The sequence below is a fragment of the Lactuca virosa genome, chromosome 2 (assembly GCF_052849685.1).
Source record: "Lactuca virosa cultivar CGN04683 chromosome 2, Lactuca_virosa_CGN04683_v6, whole genome shotgun sequence".
Lineage (NCBI taxonomy): Eukaryota > Viridiplantae > Streptophyta > Magnoliopsida > Asterales > Asteraceae > Lactuca > Lactuca virosa.
In genome coordinates, this window is record NC_136427.1 from 129,553,075 (window position 1) to 129,578,588 (window position 25,514).

At 36.4% G+C, this 25,514-nt stretch overlaps 1 protein-coding gene across 1 annotated transcript; it reads right to left on the reverse strand.

Annotated features, from left to right (window-relative positions):
* Window positions 1–2,503: 2,503 nt before the first annotated feature.
* Window positions 2,504–17,652, reverse strand: LOC145157755 (uncharacterized). The gene is made up of 8 exons (XM_079076752.1): window positions 17,473–17,652; window positions 6,054–6,113; window positions 5,199–5,237; window positions 4,794–5,120; window positions 4,374–4,752; window positions 3,844–4,284; window positions 2,901–3,764; window positions 2,504–2,742 (listed from the first exon to the last, which is right to left on the reverse strand). Exons 1-8 carry the CDS (start codon window positions 17,650–17,652, stop codon window positions 2,504–2,506), a joined length of 2,529 nt encoding a protein of 842 aa, XP_078932878.1.
* Between the last annotated feature and the right edge of the window lie 7,862 nt (window positions 17,653–25,514).

Sequence of the window (25,514 nt, forward strand, 5' to 3'; positions counted from 1 at the left end):
TGGTCCATCGACCTCTCCTCTCATTGCTCTCCTCAAACCTGCCACTCTCTCAACTTCTCCTCAAATCGATGATTGAAGGGTCGATAAGAAGGGTGGATTTCAATCGATTCCTTAGGGTGGATTACAACCGATTTCATAAGGTGGATTTTAATGGATTTCATGATTCTTCTTGTTGTTCGGCTCCTCATACGATCCTTCCATCTCACTCAAGCCCTCGATTTGAAGAACATGATTCTTTGTTGCACCGTGTATATTATTTCTTTTTTCTCTCTGTCTCGATTTCTTTTGCAATCGGTCTTTGGTGTTAGCTTCACTATACGATTAGTTGTAGAACCCATCTATACGTCGAAAAAAATTGGATTTTGTTTTAGTCAAATTGCAATTGCATACCTAATGGGAATTGGGTTCTTAATTGTTTCTTTTCTTAATCGTTTTCACCACTTTTAATTTTGTATATTTTAGTCAATTTTGTATATAGTCTTGAACCTTATTGGAATTTCCATAGAATCCTTTGAAACTTCTTAGTTTCACTTTTTGTTCTTTTTGGTTTTGATTTTTGGTTTTGTTAGTAAACTCGAAGCTTGTCCAGGTATCCCTAATATTTGGTTGTTTATTCTTACAGTGAACATAAAGAATGATGGAAAAGAAAGTTGTTGATTATTACAGTGAAGAAGGAAGTAAACCAAGACCAATCAAATAATTGAGGCTTAAAGAATGATGACAAAAACATGTTTGTTCGTGCAACCTTCTTGCATAATGAAGAAGATGCAGCTTTGTTAATTGTGTCACACATAATCACAAAACATAATGATGAAGATTCTACAAGATAATATGAAATGGTGGCTAATAGATTTTGTATAATGCTATTATGTGGTTCCTTTATGTAATCTTTGGTTTTGGTTTTTTTCTATGTTGATCTTATGCCCAGTAAATAAAGGGTAGAAATTGGATCCATAGATTGGTCTTATGTCCAAGTCTAATTTATGGTTCTGGTATAGTGATATGCAAATGTAATTTATGATTCTAGAGTTGGAGAGTTTTTTCAAAAGTAGATGCCAACCAGTGAGAATTGTAATTGTGGATTCTGAAATTGTTGTTTGACTTTTTTTTATTATTGAATTTGGTTTAAGTTTCGTTGTATGACAAAATGTTTTTTAATTTGTTTAACAGTGCAATTTACCCGTGTTTATTAATACATGATAAAAAATGTAATGTTATAAATTAAATGGTAAGTCATAAAATAATTATTATAAAAAATATTGTTTGAGGGTAATGTAGTCATTTTGCACAGTCAGTAGATGCAAAATCAAACAACAAGTTTCAGTCAGAAGTTAACTCAGTCAGAACTTCTAACTCAGTCAACTTCTAACCCAGTTAGCAACTATCAAACGACCCCTAACATACTCTACCTAAATAATACATACATATAATAAAGAAGAAAATCTTAAGGATAGCAGATATTATAAAAATATAAATTGTCAATTCTAAAAACCACATTAATGCAAAAAAAATTAGAAAAATGCGAACCCACATTGTATAAATAAATTGTCTAATTTTCCAAATATAGCATATCTATACTGAACGGTAAGAGTGTCAAATGTTGATACGCCACGGTAAAAATAAATGACAAGAAACAAAATTGAATTATCTTCTTGACCTGGCCATGTGGTGTCGTATCGTATTGTTTTCATGTTAAATAAAAATTTTGCAATTGGTTTTATTTCTGAATTCTCTTCTTGATGCCTTCAATTTCTCCGCAGCTAGCTGTCGACTCTTGGAGGTGGTTGGGTAAGGAGTCCGAAAGTTTTTCGGTTAAATCACTAAGGTGTTTAGTCTCCAATGCGAGTGTCATTCCTGACTCAGTGGTGCTGAAATGGAACTCGTGGGTCCCATTAAATTATACTGTTTTTATTGGAAATTTCGTCTTGATCAGTCATCTCCAAATCTGTTTCGTAAGGGCATCAGGGTAACCAATTATGTTTCGAGAATTTTCTATGGCACTGGCTCTATTTGTTGTTCCCTCCTGTTAAGCTATTGGCAAAGGGTCCTACTTTGGACACACCACTCTACAAAACACCAACCTATATATTAGGTTTGCTTTTTAGGTGAATGATGGTAATTATCATCATATAATTATTATTGACTTTACTTTTTAAATCATCATCACAATATAATTATTATTTGACTAACTTTTATTATTATTTCATTATTACATAATCTATAAATCATTATTATTTAATAATTGCATTTTTTACTAACTTAATTAATATTAATAAATTTATATTTATTTTTTATTAAGATAAAAAAACGACAATAATATAGTTTTTATAATATAATAACATATATAATATTATAAAAAATAAATTATAAATAAATTTTCGTCAACCTAATATCATTGATATTATAAATAATATTATAAGAAATAAAATCCGAACAAATCTTCATCATTTTTTTTAATTTTAAATATTACATAACAAAAATCCGAGACAAAAATAAACAATAACTAATCATCTATAGTCATAAAAGATCTTTCCGTAGGTCTGAGTCGCTTATCAAATTCTAGACGCGACTTATACATAGTTTGCCATTCGGCTGCGGACGGGTCTTTGTGGCGGATCCATAATGCTGAAATAGGAGGCATCGGATACTCTCCTTCTACATAGTTTGCCATTCGGCTGCGGACGGGTCTTTGTGGCGGATCCATAATGCTGAAATAGGAGGCATCAGATACTCTCCTTCTAACTGTACCATCACATAGTGATTGATGTATACAAGTGCAAATGTAAGGACACGATGATTTTGAAACTCACTAGGACCTCTCCATAGAGGGAAAAAGGTTACAGGGCCCACTGTGGTCAAAAATTGGACAATCACACCAAACCTGTTGGCTATCAGGATACCTGTCTCAGGCATAAGCATATAGTGTTCTGGTGGTGCTGTCCTATCTGTCATGAAGAAAGACAATGAATCAAGTACTCCATTGCATCCAATGAAAACTCTAGAATAGTCTTCATATGACGTCAATAACTCGTCATACAATTGCTGGCGAATGAAAAGCCACTCATTTTCATCATACTCGAGACAAACAACTACCGATCGAAAACCACAATTTCCATCACCCCTTACATTTTGTATACGTGTGATGTATGGATGAAATATTGATGGAATTTCCTTCAACAATGAACTATGTTCCTTCGCTGCTTTCTCTTTTGAGTCAAACCGGTACGACCATTGGCATGTTGGTTCCTCATTCAAGTCAAACTGGTATGAACATTGGTCTATTGGTTCCTCGTTCATGCCCATAAAGAATGAACTATACCTAGCTGGTTCATCGTTTAAGTCAAAGAATGATGAATTATGCCTAGTCGGTTCATCGTTCAAGTCGAAGAATGATAAACTATGCCTAGTCGGTTCATCGTTCAAGTCGAAGAATGATGAACTATGCATAGGTGGTTCCTGATTCAAGTCTGAACAACTGTATCGGTGAGGACCTTGACTTTGATGGTGACTACGCTTCACTTTTGGGCGTCCACGGTTATTTTTCTTAACCGAAGGTTCATTGATCATAATTTTTGAAGGATCGATTATCTCTTCCATCTTTCTTATATAACTGTATTTGACATGATCTGGTTGATTGTTGAATTTTTCCTTCCACCTTTGCATATGATCATCAACATTAAGATTTCCATAATCCACAAATACACAAGGCTTAAAATCAAGCGTTCTCCAAAAAATATCAATTGAATCCAACGGAATAGGTGAACCTATAGTAAAAAAGTCAAAATGTTATAAACTGATTATACATATAAACCTTGTCAATTTAATACAATACATGTGACATACCTGCATCGACATACATCGCAAGTTCGTGAGCGCATGGTAAACCAAAACATGTTCGTAGTTGACAGCCACAATTCTCAGGAGTTGGGACAAATCCTTTTAACCGATGAAGCTCTTCCAAGATTTTATCCAAAGCATGCTCTGAAACATGATGTCGTAGTGAATTGAATATCTCATCCTTAAACTTTGGCTTACGAATGATTATGCTCCTTGTGAAACTCTCTTTGATAGCTGTGTCTTGTGACTGTACAACTGTTTCAATAACATATATGAATTTATCCAAATCACGTTTTCGAGATGCTAGGTGTTTTTTTAGCTTAGCGTGCTGGCTCTCAACTCTATTTGTTGTTGAATTTCCAACATTGGTGCTTTTGTCGGTCCACAATGATACAAATTTGTCGGGATACTTCTCCAACCAAGTATTGTAAAGATACCCAAAAACAACTAAAATGTGAAGAAAAATCAAATTAGTATGATTGAATGAATAATAATTATTAAAGAAATTAAGAGTTTATGATATATATTAATGATACCTGGATCTTTGGAGAATAACGATTGAAGTTCTGCATACGCTTGCATGTATGCACTCGATGTCGGAGATTTGACTAATTTCTTCCACATTGGATGAAGAGAACCCCAAGTCTTATCTGATTTGATACGTTTCCTACAATGCTTTGTTATATCGTTGAATATATGCCACCTACAAAGTAAATGATTACTTTGTGGAAAAACATCTTCGTACGCCTTCATCAACGCCAAATCTCTATCTGTGACGATGACACGAGGACAAAAAGAATCGTTAATCGTCAATTTCAAACAAGTCAATGCCCACACGTAGTTGCTTGTTTTTTCGCTATGCATGAATGCGAAAGCTATGGAAAACGTTAGTCTCCTAGAAGTGACACCAACAATCTCCAGAAAAGGAAGATTATACTTGTTTGTTTTGTATGTACCAAACGAGTCTCTTTATCCGACAATCGCATTGCAAATGAATGACCCTGCATATATATTGATGGTTCGTGATTGTGATCATCACGTACGACCTGTAACTTCCAACCATCTTGTGCCTTCAAATACTTTGCTATCAATTCGAATGGACAATTAATTTTTTTTGTTTCCACATTTTTACTTCTGGGTATACCACTACGATCACAACAAAGAAATACTTTAGATTTGAATCCAAAAGTTGCTGCCTTCGATCGTTTAGTGACTGTAACATAACCTTGAGAACGCGCAATATTTTGTACCCAATTCTTCAAATCTTCAAGAGATCTAAAAACCTAAAAATTAAGAGTTAAAAAATCGATAAATATATCAAATAAATATACACATATAAATTACATATTAAAAATACATACTTCGTTGGTAGAAAATTCTGAAATCTTCGCCATTTTCTCCTGCAAAATTGAATAAGAATTTTTTTATTAAAAAATAATAAAAATTAATTAAAAACACAATTTTTATTAAAAAGAAAAATCTGATTTAATCTTGAAAGTTTGAATAGGCTAACGTCTTATATTGTTTAGCCCAAAGTCTAATTTGTCTTAAGCCCAAAGTTTAATTTTTTTAGCCAAAAGCCCACGACAAATGCAACCCATATTTCCCACATAAATACATAAAACCCTAAATTTTATCCTCACATTCATCAAAGTTCCTCCAGGTTCCACCCTCTCTTGCAGCCACCGACGTCGCAGCCTTGCCGCCTCGCCGGACCATCGAGTCGCAGCCTCGCCGGACCACGAAGTCACCGCCTCGCTACCATCGATCGTTGTATTCTCTCTCACTCTCTCTTCACACGTTTTCCGGTCGGACCAAATGGGTATTTCATTTTAAATCAAGTGAGAGTAAGAACATACCTGAGTATTTCCGGCCAACTATCAGGCTCCGACGACGTTTTTTCCGATTATCAATGCACGTCCAACGACGCCTTTTCCATCCAAAACTGCTACGACGACGTTTTCTCCGTCCAAAAATGCTCCGGCGAGGGTTTTCCGTCCAAAAATGCTCCCACAGTTTTTTTTTTTCCGGCGATGTATTTAAGTGGAGTTTTTTCTGTTGTGTATAATTTTTACTTCTGATTTGAACAGTAAATTAAATAGGATGGTAATTTTTAATTTTTATGGTATTTTGTGCATTTGATTTGTGTATATCAATAAAATTTATTTTTCCAGTAAAATTAAATTTCTTCTTAGCATAAAAGAGAGTGAACGGACTTGCAGATCGTGATTTTTTGTTGAGGTTATTTTCTTTTTAGATTCATTGACTTTAAAGCCCTACAAAATAAACATTTTAAGCTAAAAAACTAAAAAAAAAATAATTATCTAGGGTAATGAAAGTTGACTGTATTGGAAAAAAAAAGCCAACGAAAGTTGACTGCATGGGAAAAGAAAAAAGAAAATGTCAGCACATAGACTTAGACCGGTGTATAGTAGGTTTCCCATAGACTGGTGTGTATAAAGAAATTCCCATTGGCAAATTCTAGTTTCTTGCTGACTTTTGGTTTATAAAATCTTCGGTCGTTCAATAAAAAAAAAAAACTAAAATTGATGTGTAATCTTCCATGTAACAGCAGATAAAAAACTATAAATATATCATCATTGTCAATACATTTATGAGCTCTATAAGTAAATATCTTTACTTTGTTTTTAAGTGATAATTAGGTTACAACCCGTGGAAACCACGGGTAAAAAGATTTATAAAATTTTATTAAAAATAATAAACATACCTAAACACAAGACAATAAATTACAAATTAAAATGATCAACAAATTGTGTTTGATGCAAGAAATAAGAAAATATTCTTTATTTATTCTTTTATAATAACATCCAAGGTTTATCTCTTACTATTACAATAATATACTTTAAAAAATATTGTAATGTTTCCATAAATCAAAAAACAATACATTACATTGTGATCGATGCATTTTATTATTTTTCTTTTGCATAACATATTGGTATGTGCTTAATAAATATGATAAATATTATATGACACATTGTTTTCAGGGACAGATTTAAGAAGAGGGTTTGGGGACACATGCCCCCAATGGTTTAATTTTTTTTACATTAATATATGTATCCCCAAAATAAATTAGATTTTTTTTTGGTTTGTGATTGGTGTTCATTTCCATCAGAATTTGAGATATAATCACTATCTTTTAGATTACAATTCAATAAAAGGCAAACTATTCTTGATGTTTCATGTTAGTGGGAGTTATATTTATAAAAGTATATGATAGATTCATCATACTACTTATTTTTTACTGTCATATATGTTTTCATTATGAAAACATAAACTATGGAATTTGTCAATCAACTTGTGTCGTGAGTAAAATATGAAATTGATGAACTAAAATGATTAATATGTGATTATGTTTAGGTTTGTAAACTGTTGTCTGGTGATATTTTAATGCATGATCCATAAATTATTTGACTGTATAAACATTCTAAAAGTTGTTGAAGGATCTGGTTTAACTACTAATATGTATAGAATAAGTGAATATCAAATGGACATTTCACATAAATTTAGTATACAAACACACTAAATTTTGTAAAAAAAATGTTTTACTTTGTATACAAAATTACAAACCCATATTAAACTTTGTCTGTTCCCCCTTATCAAACCGTTGTCTCTGTCCTACACAAACTTAGAATTCACTCATATCAAAATGAAGAAAATGAAGAAAATAAAGTGAGTCTGGAATTTAATAGAAGTTATTTAAAGTTGTTCAGTTTATACAACATATTGGGTTTGTAGCTGCTTCATTTTTTCATTATCTGACCATTTTACCATTAGGTCTGCTTCCTACCTACTGAGTTGCTGTAAATGGAAATTGACTTTTGGTATGAAAAATGTATATTTGCCATCTCGATAAATCTATTTACACTAAAACTTCATCAAAGACTTTTTTTTTATCAAAACTTGGTGAGTCAAACAAACACATAGTAACACATAGTCAAACAAACAAACACATAGTAACACATAGTACTACACAGAACGCATACACAAGATCACATACACACAATCAAAAGTCTCAAACGATCAGTCAAACAAACATATAGTAACACATAGAAAAGTGAAATCTAAAGTCTAAGGTCTTTTTTCATCTTTTGCCTTGAAGGTTAACTTATTTCATGGAGACTTTAAGTTGACATTACAATATTTACAGGAGAGAGAGGTTACAAACTGTTACAGTAGCCAAGTTGTTTAACTTTTCAAAAGAAGTTTCACTATGTAAGCTCCAAACAATAGAAACTTGTACTTTGCTTGTAAATTTACAAATAATTATTTCAATTTTGACTTCGGTGATATTTTTAAATAGTCCAGAACATATCTCAAATAATCAGCCTGTTCATCTTTATCATAAAGATCGATCTTCATATCATCTGCCAATCATAGTAATCACCGACCACACATATATCAGTTTCTGAATCAAGAATCAAAAATCGTATGCTTATACCACATAGAATGAAATCGGGATGTAAAATCATTGTAGTTGACAAAAAAAATGCAAAAGAAAATTATTTGAAGTCGTTGCTGAAATACGATTATATGAACCTGCCAAGCATCGATTTCCTGTTAGAAATCTTGAAGCCATTGATCAATTTGGGAGAGAACGACGGTGGAGTTGCCTACCGGCTTTACGCAATCAATTACAGGTAAAAGGTAAAGGGGAATCCATGTTTCCATTAGAGATTTGACAATTTTAAATTTTGAATCAATATCTCATTTCCAAAATCAAGAAGCGAAATCGAAGGAGACGTGATTTTTCGGGGAATAAAACGATCAAAATTTTGGGGATATTTTGTAAGGGCATAATCGGTAATTTACTTTGAAAATTTATGAATTGAAGAGATGCCACGTGGCAAAAATGGATTCTTTTATTAGAGTAGGCTATTTCAAATGAACGGAGGACAATACTATATTGAGTTAAGGCCCCGTTTGATACGCATCTTTCCAGGTCCAAACAGATCTTTCTGACTAAATGGACCGGAAAGACTGTTTGATTTGCACAAAAAAAAAGGTCTTTCCCGGTAAGATATGTCTTTCCCAGAAAGCCTCAAAATCATATCTTTCTGGCTGAATGGGCTGAAAAGACAATTATGCACCAAACCCTGCCTCTTTCTTTCTTTCTTGGATTATTAATTTTTTTAAATAACTTCTTTAAAATTTATTTTTTATTGAATTATTACTTTTTTTCATCATTCAACACAGTCAATCAGATGTACAATCAAACATCATGGTTTCTTTCCCAGTCAGAAAACTTTCCCAGACAGCACTTTACCAGACAGCACTTTCCCAGACAGAAACTATCAAACGAGACCTTAGTTATTGTCCTTATGCAATTTATTTTTTAAGACTAACAAATATTATTAATATATAAAAAGACAAATGATAACTAGATAAATTTATGGACATTGAGGAATATGCAATTAAGAACTATATACCATTAATGACCAAGGGCTGCATCGAGTTGCAATGACCAAATGCTTCAACCTTTAGAGCACAGCTTTAAAGGAGAAAACCAAACGATAGAAAAATACTAACGATGTGTTGTGGAAAATAAGTGAATCTTTAGACCTTCGTTTTCTTGTTTAACTTTTCGAATTCCTAGGCATGTAACAATATCCTATAAGTAAAAGAACAATACTGTAAATGAGTAAATGAAATCTCAACCCAATGTGAAACATTGATATTAAGTTCGTTATATTTATAAACCAAGCTTCAATACATAGATTTATAGAAACACAAATAGTCAACACACTTCAAGTCCATGATTTCATTTTCTCCCAACCATACGGAAATGGTTTATTAGAGGCAGAGACATAAAATCCATCAGGCCTAACTAACCAGTAACAATCATCATCGCCAAAAATCTTTTGACGACACTTGAAAATAAGTTTTCTATCAATCAAAGCTAAAGATTGATGTTTTGAACCCCAATAGAAGTCACCAGTAAAATGTGTTCCGATAATTTTTTGACAGAAGGTCCAACTATAAACATCATTAAAATGAATTGTATGATTTCCAAGATCATGATTTGTTGATTTAATATGAACCACTATATCACTCTGGACATTGTTTGTAATATAGAGAGTCCATCCTGTTAATAAGCCACACCTGGAGGGAGAAATAGAGTTAGCCGATGTAGAAGAGGAAACAATAACATAAAAAGATAAAATGAGGAGAAGGAAAATTATGAAATAATTTCCTCTGGTAAAACTCATCATTTGATATTCTGTGATTTTAAAATGGGTTTCAGAGTCATTTTATATTAGGATCTTCCATAAAGGTTATGAGTTAATGAATGCAGATGACTTATTAAATTCAAGTTAATGCATATCAATTCTATGGTTTAATATAGACTTGCGTATGCTAAAATAAAATTTGGCTAAAATATAGAGAAAAATAAATAAATACATTTCACAACAAATTAGAGTATTATATTTATAAGACTTTTGAATTAATTTACAATCTAAGTTACTGGAAAATGAGCACCAACATGGATGAGAGGAGAGAGGAGAGACTTAAAGTTGTGAAAGGAGGGTAGGGTTTACTCCCAAGTAGTTCTTTGATGAGACAGAGGCTGAAAAATGACCTAAAATACGGAACAATGCCTCTAAATATGGTGAAACCCCTAGTTGTATGGGCTTTGGCTGCAAAGCCACCGTGTCATGCTGACTTTCTCATATGCCATGGTGACGGATTTCACATAATCCATCCCAGCTTCAAACAAACATATTTTTTTTCGTTCCAAACCCATTTTTAGTGATCTTTATATACACCCGAAAGTGTTAACAAACCCGGCAATTGTATCTAATTACTGTTGAGCTAAGGAATACTTAATACATTAGTACATACCAAGATTCCAAAAAATCAACTTTCCCATTCTACCATTTTGGCTTTAAAACACGATTCAAGGGCTTAAATAACTTAACCAATATTATCAATATCTAATAAGGTCTAAACTTCATCCCCTAAAGCTTCAGACCTTTACTTGAACAAATTACGGTCCGCTATCCCAAAATAAGAAACATCGCGAAACTGGTGTTACAATTCTTCCCCACTTAACTGAATTTCATCCTCGAAGTTTGTCTGGGCTAAAATGTAAAAAAACAAATTCTTTGAGCAAAATCCTCAATGCCTTCCCAAAGCTGTTAGCTGAAAAGACACCTCACCAAAAGAGTTCCTGAGATCACTCGGAACTTAACAACATTGCCAAAAACTCCAACTATTTGAATTGTTACATCCTAAAATAATCACCTTACCAAACACTGATGGTTCATTGGATCACCATGCAAACCACATAAATTGAAAACATCAAAACTGTAACCCGAAAAACAAACTAAACAACAACCATTACAAGAACGAAAATACATCGGGTTGAAACTTCGACAATCATACTCTAATACCGACGAACACTTTCCAAATATACCTATGGTAACCGCTCTCAACAAGGAACACTCCTATGATAATCGAAATAACTACACAAAACCAACTCAACCGAACAAGTCAGCGAACTCCCAAATCTAAAAACCATGCCCATAAAGGCTTCTAATGCTTACTTGACTACCTGAAAAGTTACCACAATGCCACTGATCTCTTAACATAGTAATCTACGAAAGCTTAATCTCTTAACGTATGTAAACTAATATCCCGAATTAGTCGTTCGTTCTTACCAATAGATCATTAACAGGTACTATCATGAACCTTATGGCTCAAAATTTCATGAACTAGTATCTCATTATTGATATTTGAACTCAATAGGAGACTTTTGACGTAAAACCATAACCTCTCAACTAGTTAGCATCCACTAACGCATTACATTCCCAAGACATATCAACTCAATACCAGCATACTGATTCCCTTGAAGGGTATATCTCAAACACTGTCATACTGAGGATTGATCACTTCTCCCGAAGGGTGTTGGGTTTTTATTCAAAAAATGTTTCATAAACACAAAGATAGCAACAAAAGACTTTAATTTTGAACAAAATAAAAATAGTATCATTCCCACAAAAAGATCATTTTGCAAGAATTGGAAAGCTTAAATAAAACCAAGAAGAAGAAAGCGAAACAACCATTGAAGACTTTCGTTCCTTTTGGCAATTAAGAAGTTGATGAAGATGGCTTTAAGCTCCAAGGAAGAAGCTCTCTAAAAGTATCCATTAACATGCATCCAACTTGATAAGATGCTAGTCTTCATATTGCAATAGTAATACTCTTAGGCCATTAAGGACAAAACAAAGTTTTTGTTATAAAGGAGAGTTCTAGTAAAGTATCATAGTAAAGTATCCGACATATTCTTATGACTGAACCATTTAAGAGAAGAAAAGCTAGAGAGCATATAGAGAGCAAAAGAGCAACATTTTGTGGTTTTTCTAGTTAGAATGATCTAATGAAAGTCTATTGAGGATTTTAACCAAATGTTTATCCCATGGATCTTAACAATTTAAGCAACATGCTTCTAAAGACTTTATCTTAATAATACTTTCAAGACATGCTTCTAAAGCATGCCCTCTTGAATATTATAATGAAAAGACCATATTCTCTTACATCATGAATATATCATTTTTTTATAAAGAAAAGAGAAGATTTTATAAAAAAATCTTCAAGTCTTTTATAAGATATAAAGAATTACCCTTTTAGCTAAAAGAAAAAAGTCTTTCTAGTCTAAAAAGATAAACATGGCTTAATAAATCATATCATATGATATATTATGATACTTATATTGGAGTAATATTATCTTCCCAAAAATAAATAATTTCCAATTAATTACAAGAATTATATTTATTTATCAAGAATCAAATTCTTATAAATAATATATTTGGATCAAGTTGTTAGTGTGACTATTTAGGATCATATATTATATAGTAATATCATTCTATAATGACTCTTGGGCATAAATACCTTTCAATATCCCACTTGCACAAGACTCATCATAGGTTGATATAGACAAAGGTGAACGTATAACAACATTTCACTTCAGCTAGTAATATATGACTTAGTGTCATTCTATCAACAACCAATTACCAAAAGCTAAAGGCTTCAACTGATGTATAGGTAAGTTTATAAGTTATCTCTTTGTTATAGACATCTTGTTGAACATGAGACTTGTATCACGAGCAATCTCATTTGGTGTTCAACTTTGGGTGATTCGCGTTAGATGTATAGCTCTTAACACATAAGTGAAACAAATCCCATCTTGAATACATAAGCCTCTTGTATAGTTCACACCATACATGAAAAGGGATTTTATAACTGCCTGAATATGGATCAACATTTGACCATATTTAAGCACAACACTCCCTACACTCAAGCCCTGCTATGTATCTCAAGGGTTAAGGATACAAATATAGTACCTTTTAATCAAGTATCACTGATAACTAAGATCTATGAGTTGATCTTGATACGAGTCCGTTCAATACTAATTCTTTGACAAGTACCTATATAACATGGTTACAACCACTTGCCTAGTTTCATCTAGTGAGAGTGAACGAATCTAATTCATATTAGTCTTACTTCATATATCTCCCATAGTTATAACCAACCATGAACTTTTAGAATAATAAGATTATTCATGGATTAATCATGTTAATATACAACACAACAAATATACATGTGATGATCATATCCCAATATCAAAATAATATATAATAGTTGTTGTCTTAAGGTTCCAATATACAAATACTAAATTCAAATCAAAATCACATTTCTAGAATAATGATATCCTATAGCCGAAGTGTGACCATTCATATGTAGCATAATAGAAAAGACTTTATTAATGGGCATGACTAAAATTAATTTGTGTGAATTTTACGAATACTATCATTTCCATATTTCACTTTACTCTAAGTACAGTTAAACATCAATTTAGTCCTGGCCGGGCCCGACACTATAAGTCAACATCAATCACCAAGGGGCCCAAAGATACCGCTTTTCCTTTTAGGGCAAAAGGAACGAATAAAATTTGACTTATATGCTTGCTCCATTACTCATCGAATCATGCACAACAATACTTTTTATAACATGCTAAATTTAGACATATATATATATATATATATATATATATATATATATATATATATATATATATATATTTAGACATGCTAAATTTAAAATACACATTGTTCCAAAACAAACTGAATTTTATATTACAACTAATTTACATTCTATGCATAACAAATAATAAACTAAACTCCGAGAGTGTAGTTCCAACTTTCATTGCTCAGCCTGTTACTCTTCTGTAAATATCTACAACCAAGCAGATACATGAAGTACTAGTCTCCTCCATGCTTTCTTTTCAGATCAGAGGAGCAGTTCCTCTTCCAGTGTCTAGTTTCTCTACAAAAGAAACAAGATCCATCTATGTGAGCCTTCTTGGATTTTTTGGGCTTAAAGGTGTTCAGTCCATAAAACATGGCCCTCTTAGCTCACACAAAGTGAATCTTTTCAGCCTTGCATTAGTCCATTGTTTGAACTAGTTTAAAACAAATATCACTCAAATTTTTTTGGAATATTTCTAAACCTGTTGTAATATATATATATATATATATATATATATATATATATATATATATATATATATATATATAAATTATCCAAGAATTCCTGGAAGTCAGGAATAACTATTCCCAGTGTGATGTTAGAAGCATGTTGAGCATCACCGTGATGGCTTTACTAGGTGTTGGAACCTGAAAGTGAACCTCTAGCAATCCTAAGTCCGAATTCCGAAGTTCATGTGTTCCGAAGTAAAGGGTCCGGAGTCAATTGTGAAGAGTGGTTTGGAGTCTGTCCGGACTAAAAGAGAAGAAGATGCGAAGCTGAAGTCATTCTGGAATGATTCTCATGTCCGGAATGGATGCTGATCCGGAGTAAAAATATTTTGTCTTTGTGCATTTATTAAGTTTGTCTTTGTATTGATGTGATATTTCATAGGACTTATTCTTTTGTAATATTAGACAATCAGAATGTCAGGAACATTTCTATTGTCTAGTCCTATGTAAGTATTCTAGTTAATTCGTTGTAACCTTCACTCCTATTTATAGGAGCTTTCAATGCAAAGTCAAAAACGGATCTTTCACTCAACTTTCGGTATTTACTAAGATATTTCAAACTTCTTTCAAACATTCTTCTTGTTCTTTATTTATTAGCTTTACCTTGATCATTCATTCTCATTCCTCATTTAATGACTTGATCATTTGTTGAATATATTATCTAAGACTTGACTGGTCTTTCCAGGCTTGACTTGAACATTTATTAGAAAGCAGACATTGATCTTAAGAATTCACTCAAGGTTTGAGTTCTCAAACCTTGTCCCTACGCATCAGATCTATTTTGTTCTCACATATGGTATCAGAGCTTGAGTGGTTGTCCTTTGAATCCATAAGATCAGATTATAGTTGGTTTGAAATTACCTTAGTATTTCAACCATTTTTGTGATAAGGATAAAAGTTCTTCTATATACCACTTTAGCTTGAAGATATATTAACTTCAATGGCTGCTTCTAATCCTCATCAAATGATTTCAATGCAAATTGCAAATAGTGTGGGTGGCCCTACACGTGCCCCATTACTAGTTGTGGAAGAATATGATCACTGGAAAGTTAGAATGGAAAGATTTTTACTGGCCAAGGATAAAGGTGAAGAAATCTGGAGATCCATTACAGAAGGTCCACATGTTCCTGTAAGAATAGTTGTAAGAGATGCAACTGCTCAGCTCATGCGAGAAGATGAAACTCACCCAGCTCCTCTAACTGCAGATGATATCGAGAAGCTGCGTGTTGATCAAGTTGCTTTCTCAGAAATGGTGTTTGGTGTTCCTCCCTCACTCTTCGAGCACATCAAGCCGTGAAAATCAGCCAAAGAGATTTGGGACACTCTTCTGGACCTGATTGAAGGTTCGGAAAATATGAAAGACAAGCGCCTCACCTCAGTTGTCAACGACTTCGATACCTTTACTACCACTCCTGGTGAATCAGAGGCCTCACCCTCCAACCGTTACCGAATCGTGGTCAACAACATGACTGTTCATGGGATTGTCCGAACTCCTTTGGAGTAGAATCTCAAATTCATAAACAGTCTCGGCAAAGGATGAGGAAATGTATAATCTTGTCTTCAAAGCAATGGTTCCTTGAAAAAGTTAAAGCTCTATCAACTTTTTGATGAACTTCAAGGACACGAGTCTAATGTTGCTCAGACCATAAGGGAACTCTCCGGAGGTCCTCTTGCCCTTGTCAGTTCATTCGAATCAACCATTCCGAACTCACCTACTTCGGATCCCTTTAAACCCATTGGTCCATCTGTTCAAACATCCGCACCAATCTTACCCACACAAATCTATCCTGTTGATGATTCTGAAGCCATGGACTCTGAACTCCGTTTCCAACAGGAGTTTGCCCTACTTTCAATGAAATACAAACGTCCTTTCAATCCCTCTTACAAACCATACCAAAACCGATTCCATGCTCCTCACCATAACAATCCCCAACCATACTCAGCTCCGAAACCTAAACCAACTTCGGAAAATCCTCCGGCATACAAATCAAATATCACTAAGCCAAACTCTACTCCGAAACCCTCTCAGAATTCCAAATCAGACAAACCAAAAATTGTGTGTCATAAGTGTGGACATGCAAATCATTTTGCTAAAGATTGCCTGGCTGATGCTCCGCAGAAACCAAAAATCAAGGATTCTGCTTACTACGTCTGAAGAGCCCAAGAGATGGCTGAAAGCGAAAAAGCCTTTGTAACAACGGTATCAAGAGATGTTGAAGGATATTGGTCATCCAGGGATGATGATGACATGGTAACTGGGAGGAACACGTGTTTGATGGCAAGACGAACGGTTGAATGTGATGGAGGATATTGGTCTTCTGGGTCAGAAGATGAAGATGATGTTGCTGAACCTCACTACTGCTACATAGCCACCAATGATCCACCCGGTCGAAGCATTGTTCAGCAGGTAAAATCTATGATTACTGATAATAATTTTGATCTATCTCTTTGTGAACCTTATCTGACCCAAATCCAAACAGATATGACCACCATTTGTAAAGCCTATGAGTCTGCCATAGAAGCCAGTGAGAAGAAGGAATGTGAACTAAATCGTCTTAGGTTGCGTTTTGAGGATAAAAAATTGAAAATCGAGTCTTTAGAGCATGAGCTTGTAATGTCAAAAGATGAATGTATCATTTTGAAAGACAAATGCGAAATTACCTATTCTGAAAGAAATATTTTGATCACTGATAACAAACGTCTCAATGCTAAGATAGATGCTTTGCATAATTCAATTGACATACTTGAAACAAATCTTCAAATGACTCATAATTTTCGTCATCCATGGTCAAAAGCACCAGGTCTCGGAAGGGAGTATCCGAAACCTATTGCTCGTCCCTTAAAAGAATTGCAAAATTTGACCTTCATGGGAGAGGTTCCGAACATCAAACATTCGGACACCCCCGTTTGTCCCTTGTCTCCTCTTCATGAGACCACAGATCATTTTGAGTCCTTAATTCCTGAGTTTCAACCAATTGTTGTCAAATGTCCCGATTCCACGCCTCTTCCGCCTCTGATAAACCTGGACCTGAATCGGACCACGAAATTTCATCACAGTGTTTCAAATTGTGTAGATTACGTTCCTAGGATTAACCCTCCCAACAACTGTGTTGTTGAAGAAATTCCTTCCCTGACAACTGAAACTGTTGCCTCTTGTATGGGCATCTTTAAATGATAAAGTTGAAGTCTCAAGCTGTGTGTCCTCTAATTCTTGCGAATCGGAGTCCTTAGTCGTCTCAAAAACTAAATTGGATCCCATTACTCCTGAGTTTAGTAATCCATCCATAGGACAAACCTCAAAATCATCGTCTCACCCTAAGAGAAAACCAATGCTGAATAGGAAGGATATTGTAGATCCCAAAGTAGAAGCCAGAAATGCACATAAAAAGGATGTTAAGACTAGAAAAAATTCCAGGTTCATTGAAAACTCCAAACCGAGTATATCCCGGAATTCTCATGCTTCAGCCCATAGTCAAAACTCTTCTGTTCCCACTAAGATCCTCAAAAGACCTTCTGAATCTCTTAGTTGTGTGGAACCCAAGAAAGTAGACAATTCTACTCAGCCTAAATCTCGTGTGAATGCCATGACAGTCCAAAACACTTCTCCTCAGACTGTTTCATCTGTTTTTATTGCAAAATCTGATGGCACAATTTTTAAACCCAATCCTTCAAAAACCAATGTGTCATCAAGCAAATCCACAAATGCAAAGAAAAATACTTCTTCAAAATCTTCAAAGAAAAATCTTGTGTGGAAAGTCAAATCTCCCATTGATGAAACAACAATTCCGGAGGTTACAAATGTTACCAACACTCCGGAAGTCAAAGGTCCGAAGAAGACCGTTCGGAACCTCCAAGTCATTGAATATGACTACTGGATAGATGAAAAGACATTAGCCTTCTGTCTGTTTCCAAAGAATTCAAAGAATACCACCCAAAAACACAAAGTTGTTCCTAAGTCATAATCAAAGTCCAAAGCCCGTGCCTACGTCCCAAAGTCTAATTCGGAGCCTAAAAACACCATTTCTCACTAATTTTGCAGGCACTCTTTGCTTTGGAGCAAGAAACAATATGGTATATTGATAGTGCTTGCTCCATACACATGACGGGGCAGAAAGATTTTTTGCGAGATCTAAAGCTTTCTCCAAACGCTGGTTACGTGACATATGGAAACAACTCCAACTCTCAAATACGTGGTTATGGGATCCTCACCAATGGAAAGTTCTCTATCTCACATGTGGCTTATGTAGCTGATCTAAAACATAATTTGATAAGTGTTGCTCAGCTAACTGATTCAAATCGACGTGTGGAATTTTGCAAAAAGTACAGCTATGTAATGACTGAAGATCGGAAAGAGTGTTTAATCAAGTCACTTCGCAACAAGAATATGTACCCGCTCGACATCAACATGATTGTTGGCAAACCGCAACTCTGCCTTCTCACCAAAGCTGTTCCTGACGTCAACTGGTTATGGCACCAAAGGCTCGCTCATCTAAACTATCGTTACATGAATGATCTCGTATCCGGCGAAATGGTGAGAGGTTTACCTCTTCTCAAATTCAAAAATGATCACTTGTGTGCTGCTTGTGAGTGTGGTAAGCAATCGAAGAAGGGTCATCCTGTTATCATCGAAAAATCCATTTTGGAACCATTGGAGCTTCAACACATTGATCTTTGTGGACCATCCACGGTAGAAAGTCTTCATCATAAGAAATACATTATTGTGATTGTTGATGATTTTGCACGGTTCACTTGGGTCTTCTTCCTAAGGCTGAAATCCGAAACAACCTCAGAGCTCATCAATTTTATCAAAGGAATAGAAGTTCTTATCAAACTACCAGTTAGGAGAATCCGAAGTGATAATGGATCGGAATTCACTAATTCCACCATTGAGAAATTTCTCACTGAAAAAGGAATCGACCACAACTTCTCAGCTCCTTATACTCCACAACAAAACGGTGTAGTCAAAAGACGCAATAGAACTCTCGTTGAAGCTGCTCGATCCATGTTGAACTTTGCAAATCTACCACTCTACCTTTGGGCTGAAGCCATATCTACTGCCTGTTTCACTCAAAATCGAAGTATCACCCATCGACGCCTCAACATGACACCGTACGAAGCAATGAATGGTCGGAAGCCAACAATCTCGTGTTTTGCATGTTTTCGGATGCAGATGCTTCATCAAGAACAACCGTGACCAGCTTACCAAGTTCCAACCTAAAGCTGATGAAGCTATCTTCCTTGGGTACTCCTCAAAATTGAAAGCTTATAGAGTTCTTAACCGGATAACTCGTGTTCTAGAAGAAAGCTTTGACATTACTTTCGATGACACCTTCGTTCGGAATTCTGGCCCAACCCATATTACAACTCACATTATGGAGTCTGACACTCCTCCGCCAGGATGTCCGAACTCCCAAACAATTCTCGAAGTTGATTTTGAAACTCTCTTTGGTCCTTCCGAAACCGATCTTGATTCGGAATCTCGAACAAGTCCAACTCTCATTCCAATCTCTCCTTCGGAAGCCCCTGTCTCGCAAAATGTCTCCGGTCTGATCCCAAGCCTCCCTCCATTTGATTCCGAACCATTTCAACCTTCTCAGGTTGAGGGGGAGAATGCTCATCCCTCTCTTGAATCAAATGTGGATGGCTTCCAAGATGCAACTGCTGATTTCGATGACTCCAATCCTCTCAACATTGATGAAAATGAAAATTTATTTGAGTTCCCTTCTGATGATGATGTCAATCTCTCTGGTTCAGAAGTTCAGGGGGAGCATCATCCTCACATTCAAACCATTCAGGGGGAACAAATCAATTCCACTGTTGATATCGGATCGACGGCTGCACAAGAACTCCCAAGGTTACATGTTTGGACAAAGGATCATCCTTCGAACCAAGTAATCGGAAACCCCAATGCTGGTGTACAAACTCGTTCTGCTATAAGTATCCAAAATGAATGCCATTTCTCAGCATTTATATCCATGGTTGACCCCAATTCCATTAAGGACGCATTAGAGCATGCTGATTGGATTACAACCATGCAAAAAGAACTGGCAGAATTTGATCGAAATGAATTTTGGACTCTCGTGCCTCCTCCTCAGAATCATCCCATTGTCGATATGAGATGGGTATTTTGCAACAAGCTAGATGACGCAGGAGTTATTATTCGAAATAAAGCAAGATTGGTGGCAAAAGGATTTACACAGATCGAAGGGCTCGACTACGATGAGACCTTTGCTCCTGTTGCACGTCTTGAAGCAATCATAATCTTTCTTGCTTATGCTGCTCACAAAGGCTTCAAAGTTTACCAAATGGATGTTAAGAGTGCCTTTCTTAATGGTGAACTTGACACTGAAGTGTACCTTCAACAGCCCCCCGGTTTTGTTAATCTCTCCTTTCCGAACTACTGTTACAAACTCCGGAAGGCTGTCTATGGACTCAAGCAGGCTCCTCGGGCATGGTACGAGACCCTCACTGATTTTCTCAAACGCTCCGGTTTCCAAAGAGGAATTCTAGATCCTACCCTATTCCGAAGATCAAATGGAAAGCATCTCATGCTGGTACAAATTTATGTGGACGAAATCATTTTTGGATCTACGGATTCATCTATGGTTACTGACTTTGCTAAACTTATGATCAATCGATTCCAAATGAGCATGAATCGGGAGTTAAGCTTCTTTCTTGGCCTTCAAGTCAAACAGACTAACAGAGGAATCTTCATTCACCAAGAGAAGTACATCTCGGAACTCCTCAAGAAATACTCAATGGACACCTGTGCCTCAGCCAAGGTACCAATGGGCTTCGAACACAAGATCTTTGCTGACCCCTCAGGTGTTTCAGTTGATGAAAAGAAGTACCGCAGAATGATTGGATCCCTACTCTATCTCACAGCAAGTCGTCCTCATATCATGTTTTCCACATGTTTATGTTCCAGATTTCAAGTCAACCCAAAGATGTCTCATCTCTTGGCTGTGAAACAAATTTTCCGATACCTCAAAGGTACAAAGAGTCTCAGAATCTGGTACCCAGCAAATGAGAGCTTTCTACTTCAAGCCTACTCAAATTCAAACTATGGTGGTCTTCAACTTGATAGAAAAAACACTTCAGGTGGCTGTCAATTCTTAGGTGGTCGTTTGGTCAGTGGGTCATCCAAGAAACATAACTGCATTGCACTATCTACAGCCAAAGCCGAATACATTGTTGCTGCCACCTGTACATCTCAGGTTCTGTGGATGAAATCTCAACTCTTGGATTATGGTTACCACTTTCAACGCATTCCTATCTATTGTGATTCTTAAAGAGCCATTGCGATTTCCCACAATCCAGTTCAACACTCAATGACTAAGCACATTGATATAAGGTACCATTTCTTAAACGATCATGTTCTAAATGGTAACATTGAACTCATTTTTGTTCCATCTGATGATGAGATTGCTGATGTCTTTACCAAGGCATTAGACGAAACCAAATTCAACGGTTTTCTCAACAAGATGGGTATGATGATACCAGATCCTCAGTTCTTTCAAGAGACTTGCTCTCTTTGATAGACATATTCGAAAGAAAATTAGTTCCGATCTAATTTTTTTTCATCTCGGAACTACTTTCTCTCTGAATACATAGGATCATTTTACTTGTCTTTATTTCTGACCTTCACTTGAGTTTTTAAGCTGTACAGTTCATCCTGATTATTTGTTATTTAAAGTCCACATTGTCAAAGTGCTCAAATTTTTCATCTCGGAATATACTTCATAATGGCATCCTGGAATTCCACTCCGGAAAAGGTATTGCATTCTGCACTCCGGAATTTCAAAATTCACTCCGGAAGGTTTCTCATATCTCACCCCGGAATGTTTTACAAATCTTGCTCTGGAATTTTATTTAAAATCACACTTCGGAATGCTTTCCCAATCACGTTCCAGAAACATTTTCAAATTCACTCCGGAAATTCTTGAAAATCATTATTCCGGAATTTCTGCTCCGGAATCACAAACCTTTTCCAAGTCGAACTGAATTTCTGCTCCGGAATCACAAACCTTTTCCAAATCGAACTGAATTTCTGCTCTGGAAATCAAATCTTTTCCGAAATGACACTAAATTCTTGACTCCGGAATTGAAACTCTCTCCGGATTATTTCTCATTCCGGACCACTTTTCAAAACAAGCATGTTCCGGAACGCAAATCTTAGTCCTCCGGATCATACTCTGTCTGGAACCGCTCATCCGGAATTCCAAAGGTTAATAAGGTGAACCATTTTTTCAACTGTTACTTTTTAGGAAGATCCTTATCCTATCTTCCTTGAATTTCGTGACACGATTGCACGCCCCCATAAAGCAACCATCGAATCGTCGTTTAGGGATTTCCATTTCCAGTTACAAACAACCTCATATTTCACCTCCCAGGTCAATTCAGCCCCCTAAACTAGTCACTCATTTAATGCAACCCGTTTCGAACTCGGATCCTCATCATTACGCCCACCGACTCGACCCACTTCCCTTACCTATAAATACCAATTAACACCCCCTTTTACCTCTTTACGCGCCCAATACTTCCAAAAACCCTTAATTTCTCTCTGAGTTCTTCGTGTTCATTAAGCATTCATCACTCTGCAACAATGGATTCCCCTCCTTCACCACCAAAAACTGCTCCAACCGCTTCCACTCCCAAGAAGTCCATTGCCAAGAAGAAACGATCAAAAGGTTCATCTTCATCAACTTCCCTTGAACCATTTCTAAGGGACACGACGCAACTGTTTTCCCTAAACCCTGAAGATTACGATGAATCTGTTCGTGTTATGGTGGAGTTCATCGTGAATCATCCCATCTCCATCCCCCTCACTAAAGTTCCTAAACCACCTCTTCCACTTCATCATCTCCACAGGGATTTCACAAGAATCAAGGAAGTCGACGATGTATTGGAGACGCAAATAATTGGAGATCGAATCGTTCCCATCTACAAACCTACTTTTCTCATGGCAATTGGTGTGAAACCAAAGCCCCAAGGGATTCAAAGTCCAAGAACCCACCACTGAAGAGTTTCAGACGTTTCTGAATCACATTGGCTATAATCAAGACTATAGAGCAAAAAACTTCAAGAAATCAGCCGTCTCTGGACTCTGGACTGTGCTGATGCACTTAATCATTCGAGGGCTATCTGGTAAGCACGGAGGAACCGATACACTTAGCAAGGACTGGCTTCATGTTGTCTATACCATCTACTATGGACGTGACAACGCGGTTGATCTTCATGAGGTCCTATGGCAAGATTTTTGCAAATTTTCCATCAAAAGGAGTGACAACGAAATTTCGAGCCCTAGATTCTGGGCACTGACGATTCAACAACTCTTCAATGAGCTTTTCGAACCAATTCCGGTCACCACAGTTCCTCTGGAGGTATGTGATTCTTTCAAAGTTGTCAAGGCTTATAGGATTCCGGACCAATCCTCTTTTGGTCCGATTAGACGACTTCCGGACCACATGTTGGCCTTAATCTCTTCCGATTCTATCTATCTGAAACAACATTTAGAGACTTCGGTTGTGTTTGACACAACACAACCTGCCCCAGTCTCAGTTGAGCCCACTTCGGAAGAGGCCAATCTTCCAACGTCCGGACCTAAGATTAAGAAATCTGCCAAACGAAAGAGTTCTCCCACAAAGCCAAAGCCTAAAAAGAGAACCAAATTTAGCTCTTCCTCTCCAAAGGACGATGCTCATGACATTCAGGCTGACTCTGGCCGTCCGAACACCCCTCCATCCCACTCATCTGAGGTACCCTTCAATGTTTCAACATCACCTACACACACTCACGGGGAGTTTCCAGATGATCCACCCTCACCTTCCCAAAAAGGTGATGTCGGTGTTGACAATAGTTCCTTGCAGCCCCCTGGAACACACCCACGAGTCTCATTTGATATCCCTCTCGTTTCTCACACAAGCAGACACTCCGGAACCCCTGTTCTGGACCCTAAGCACTCCGGAGCTGGAGTAGTCCCTCTGACTCCGGATGCCTCAACTGGTCGGATACCCGGAAGGTGTACAAGACGACGAGGTGCTAACGATCCCCAATGGGAAGATTATGTTAACATGGCTGTTTCCAGATGTCCGGATCTGACAAGAGCTCAAGTGGAAGCCACTCTTACTTCAATTTACAACAGAGCTCATCAAAGCAATCTTCCGTATGTTCCTCCTACAAATGATGATGCCAATCGAGAACTAGCTTCGGAACAACCTCCCATCACCACTCACACCAACGTATTCCAAACTGATTCGGATGAAGAAATCTTCGAAGAAATAATGATCACTGATGAAGGCAAACCTGTTCCGAAACCCAACCTCATGTCATCTATCCACTTTCAATCCAATCCATCAACCTCCAAGTCTGCTTTTGACTTCGGATCATCTTCTTCAACCACTCCGGATGGTGAACCTAACTCCAAGCTACATGAAGATGATGCCATCACCAAGCCTGGTTCATCCACACATACTTCATCACGACAAGCTCCGCTGCAACACTCAGACTCTGACTTCGAATCCTCTGCTGGTGATCACATTGATCCTTTTGCTCTCCTTGACATTCAAACCAATGTGTCAGATACTATGAAGAAGGTATCCTCAATCGAAACATCTGTAACAGAGCTCAACATAAAAATGGATCAAAAGGTTTCTGGACTTGATTCCAAACTCGATGCCATGCTTCAGTCTCTCTCACAATAGTCAGGACCTTCAGTTTCGGAACAAGAAGCCCAACTTGATCAACTGATCTCTCTCCGACTCAAGCATTCAATGGAAGAAGTTGAAGCCAAATATGATGCTTCGGTTGACCATTATCTCGACACAATCACCTCTATGCTCAAAGTCCATGACGACTTGGTGTCTGCTACCAACGATCTCATTAAGAAGACCCATATTCTTCATGAGAAACAAATCCAAAGGCTGGAGAAGGAGATAAAAAAGAAGGATGAAATGAACCTTATAATTCAACAAGGCCCCATCAAGTTACTTCGATCCACTTGGAACATCGTTGATGTTCCGAATCGAAAGTTTGATGAGATGTTAGCTGTTCTCAGTCATCTATTCGATCACCTTGCTGCTTAAGCTCCCACTTACGAAGCATACGATACCCTCACTCTTC

Bases quoted from the DNA above. Each gene is read 5' to 3' on its own strand.
- LOC145157755 (XM_079076752.1), bottom strand. From the start codon at position 17,652: ATGGGATCCAATTTAGTTTTTGAGACGACTAAGGACTCCGATTCGCAA. The intron at 6,114-17,472 runs GTAATCTACACA...TTTATTTTGTAG, and splicing joins GGAGGGTTAATCCTAGGAAC to GGCTTTAAAGTCAATGAATC. The intron at 3,765-3,843 runs GTATGTCACATG...TTTTTACTATAG, and splicing joins TGCGATGTATGTCGATGCAG to GTTCACCTATTCCGTTGGAT.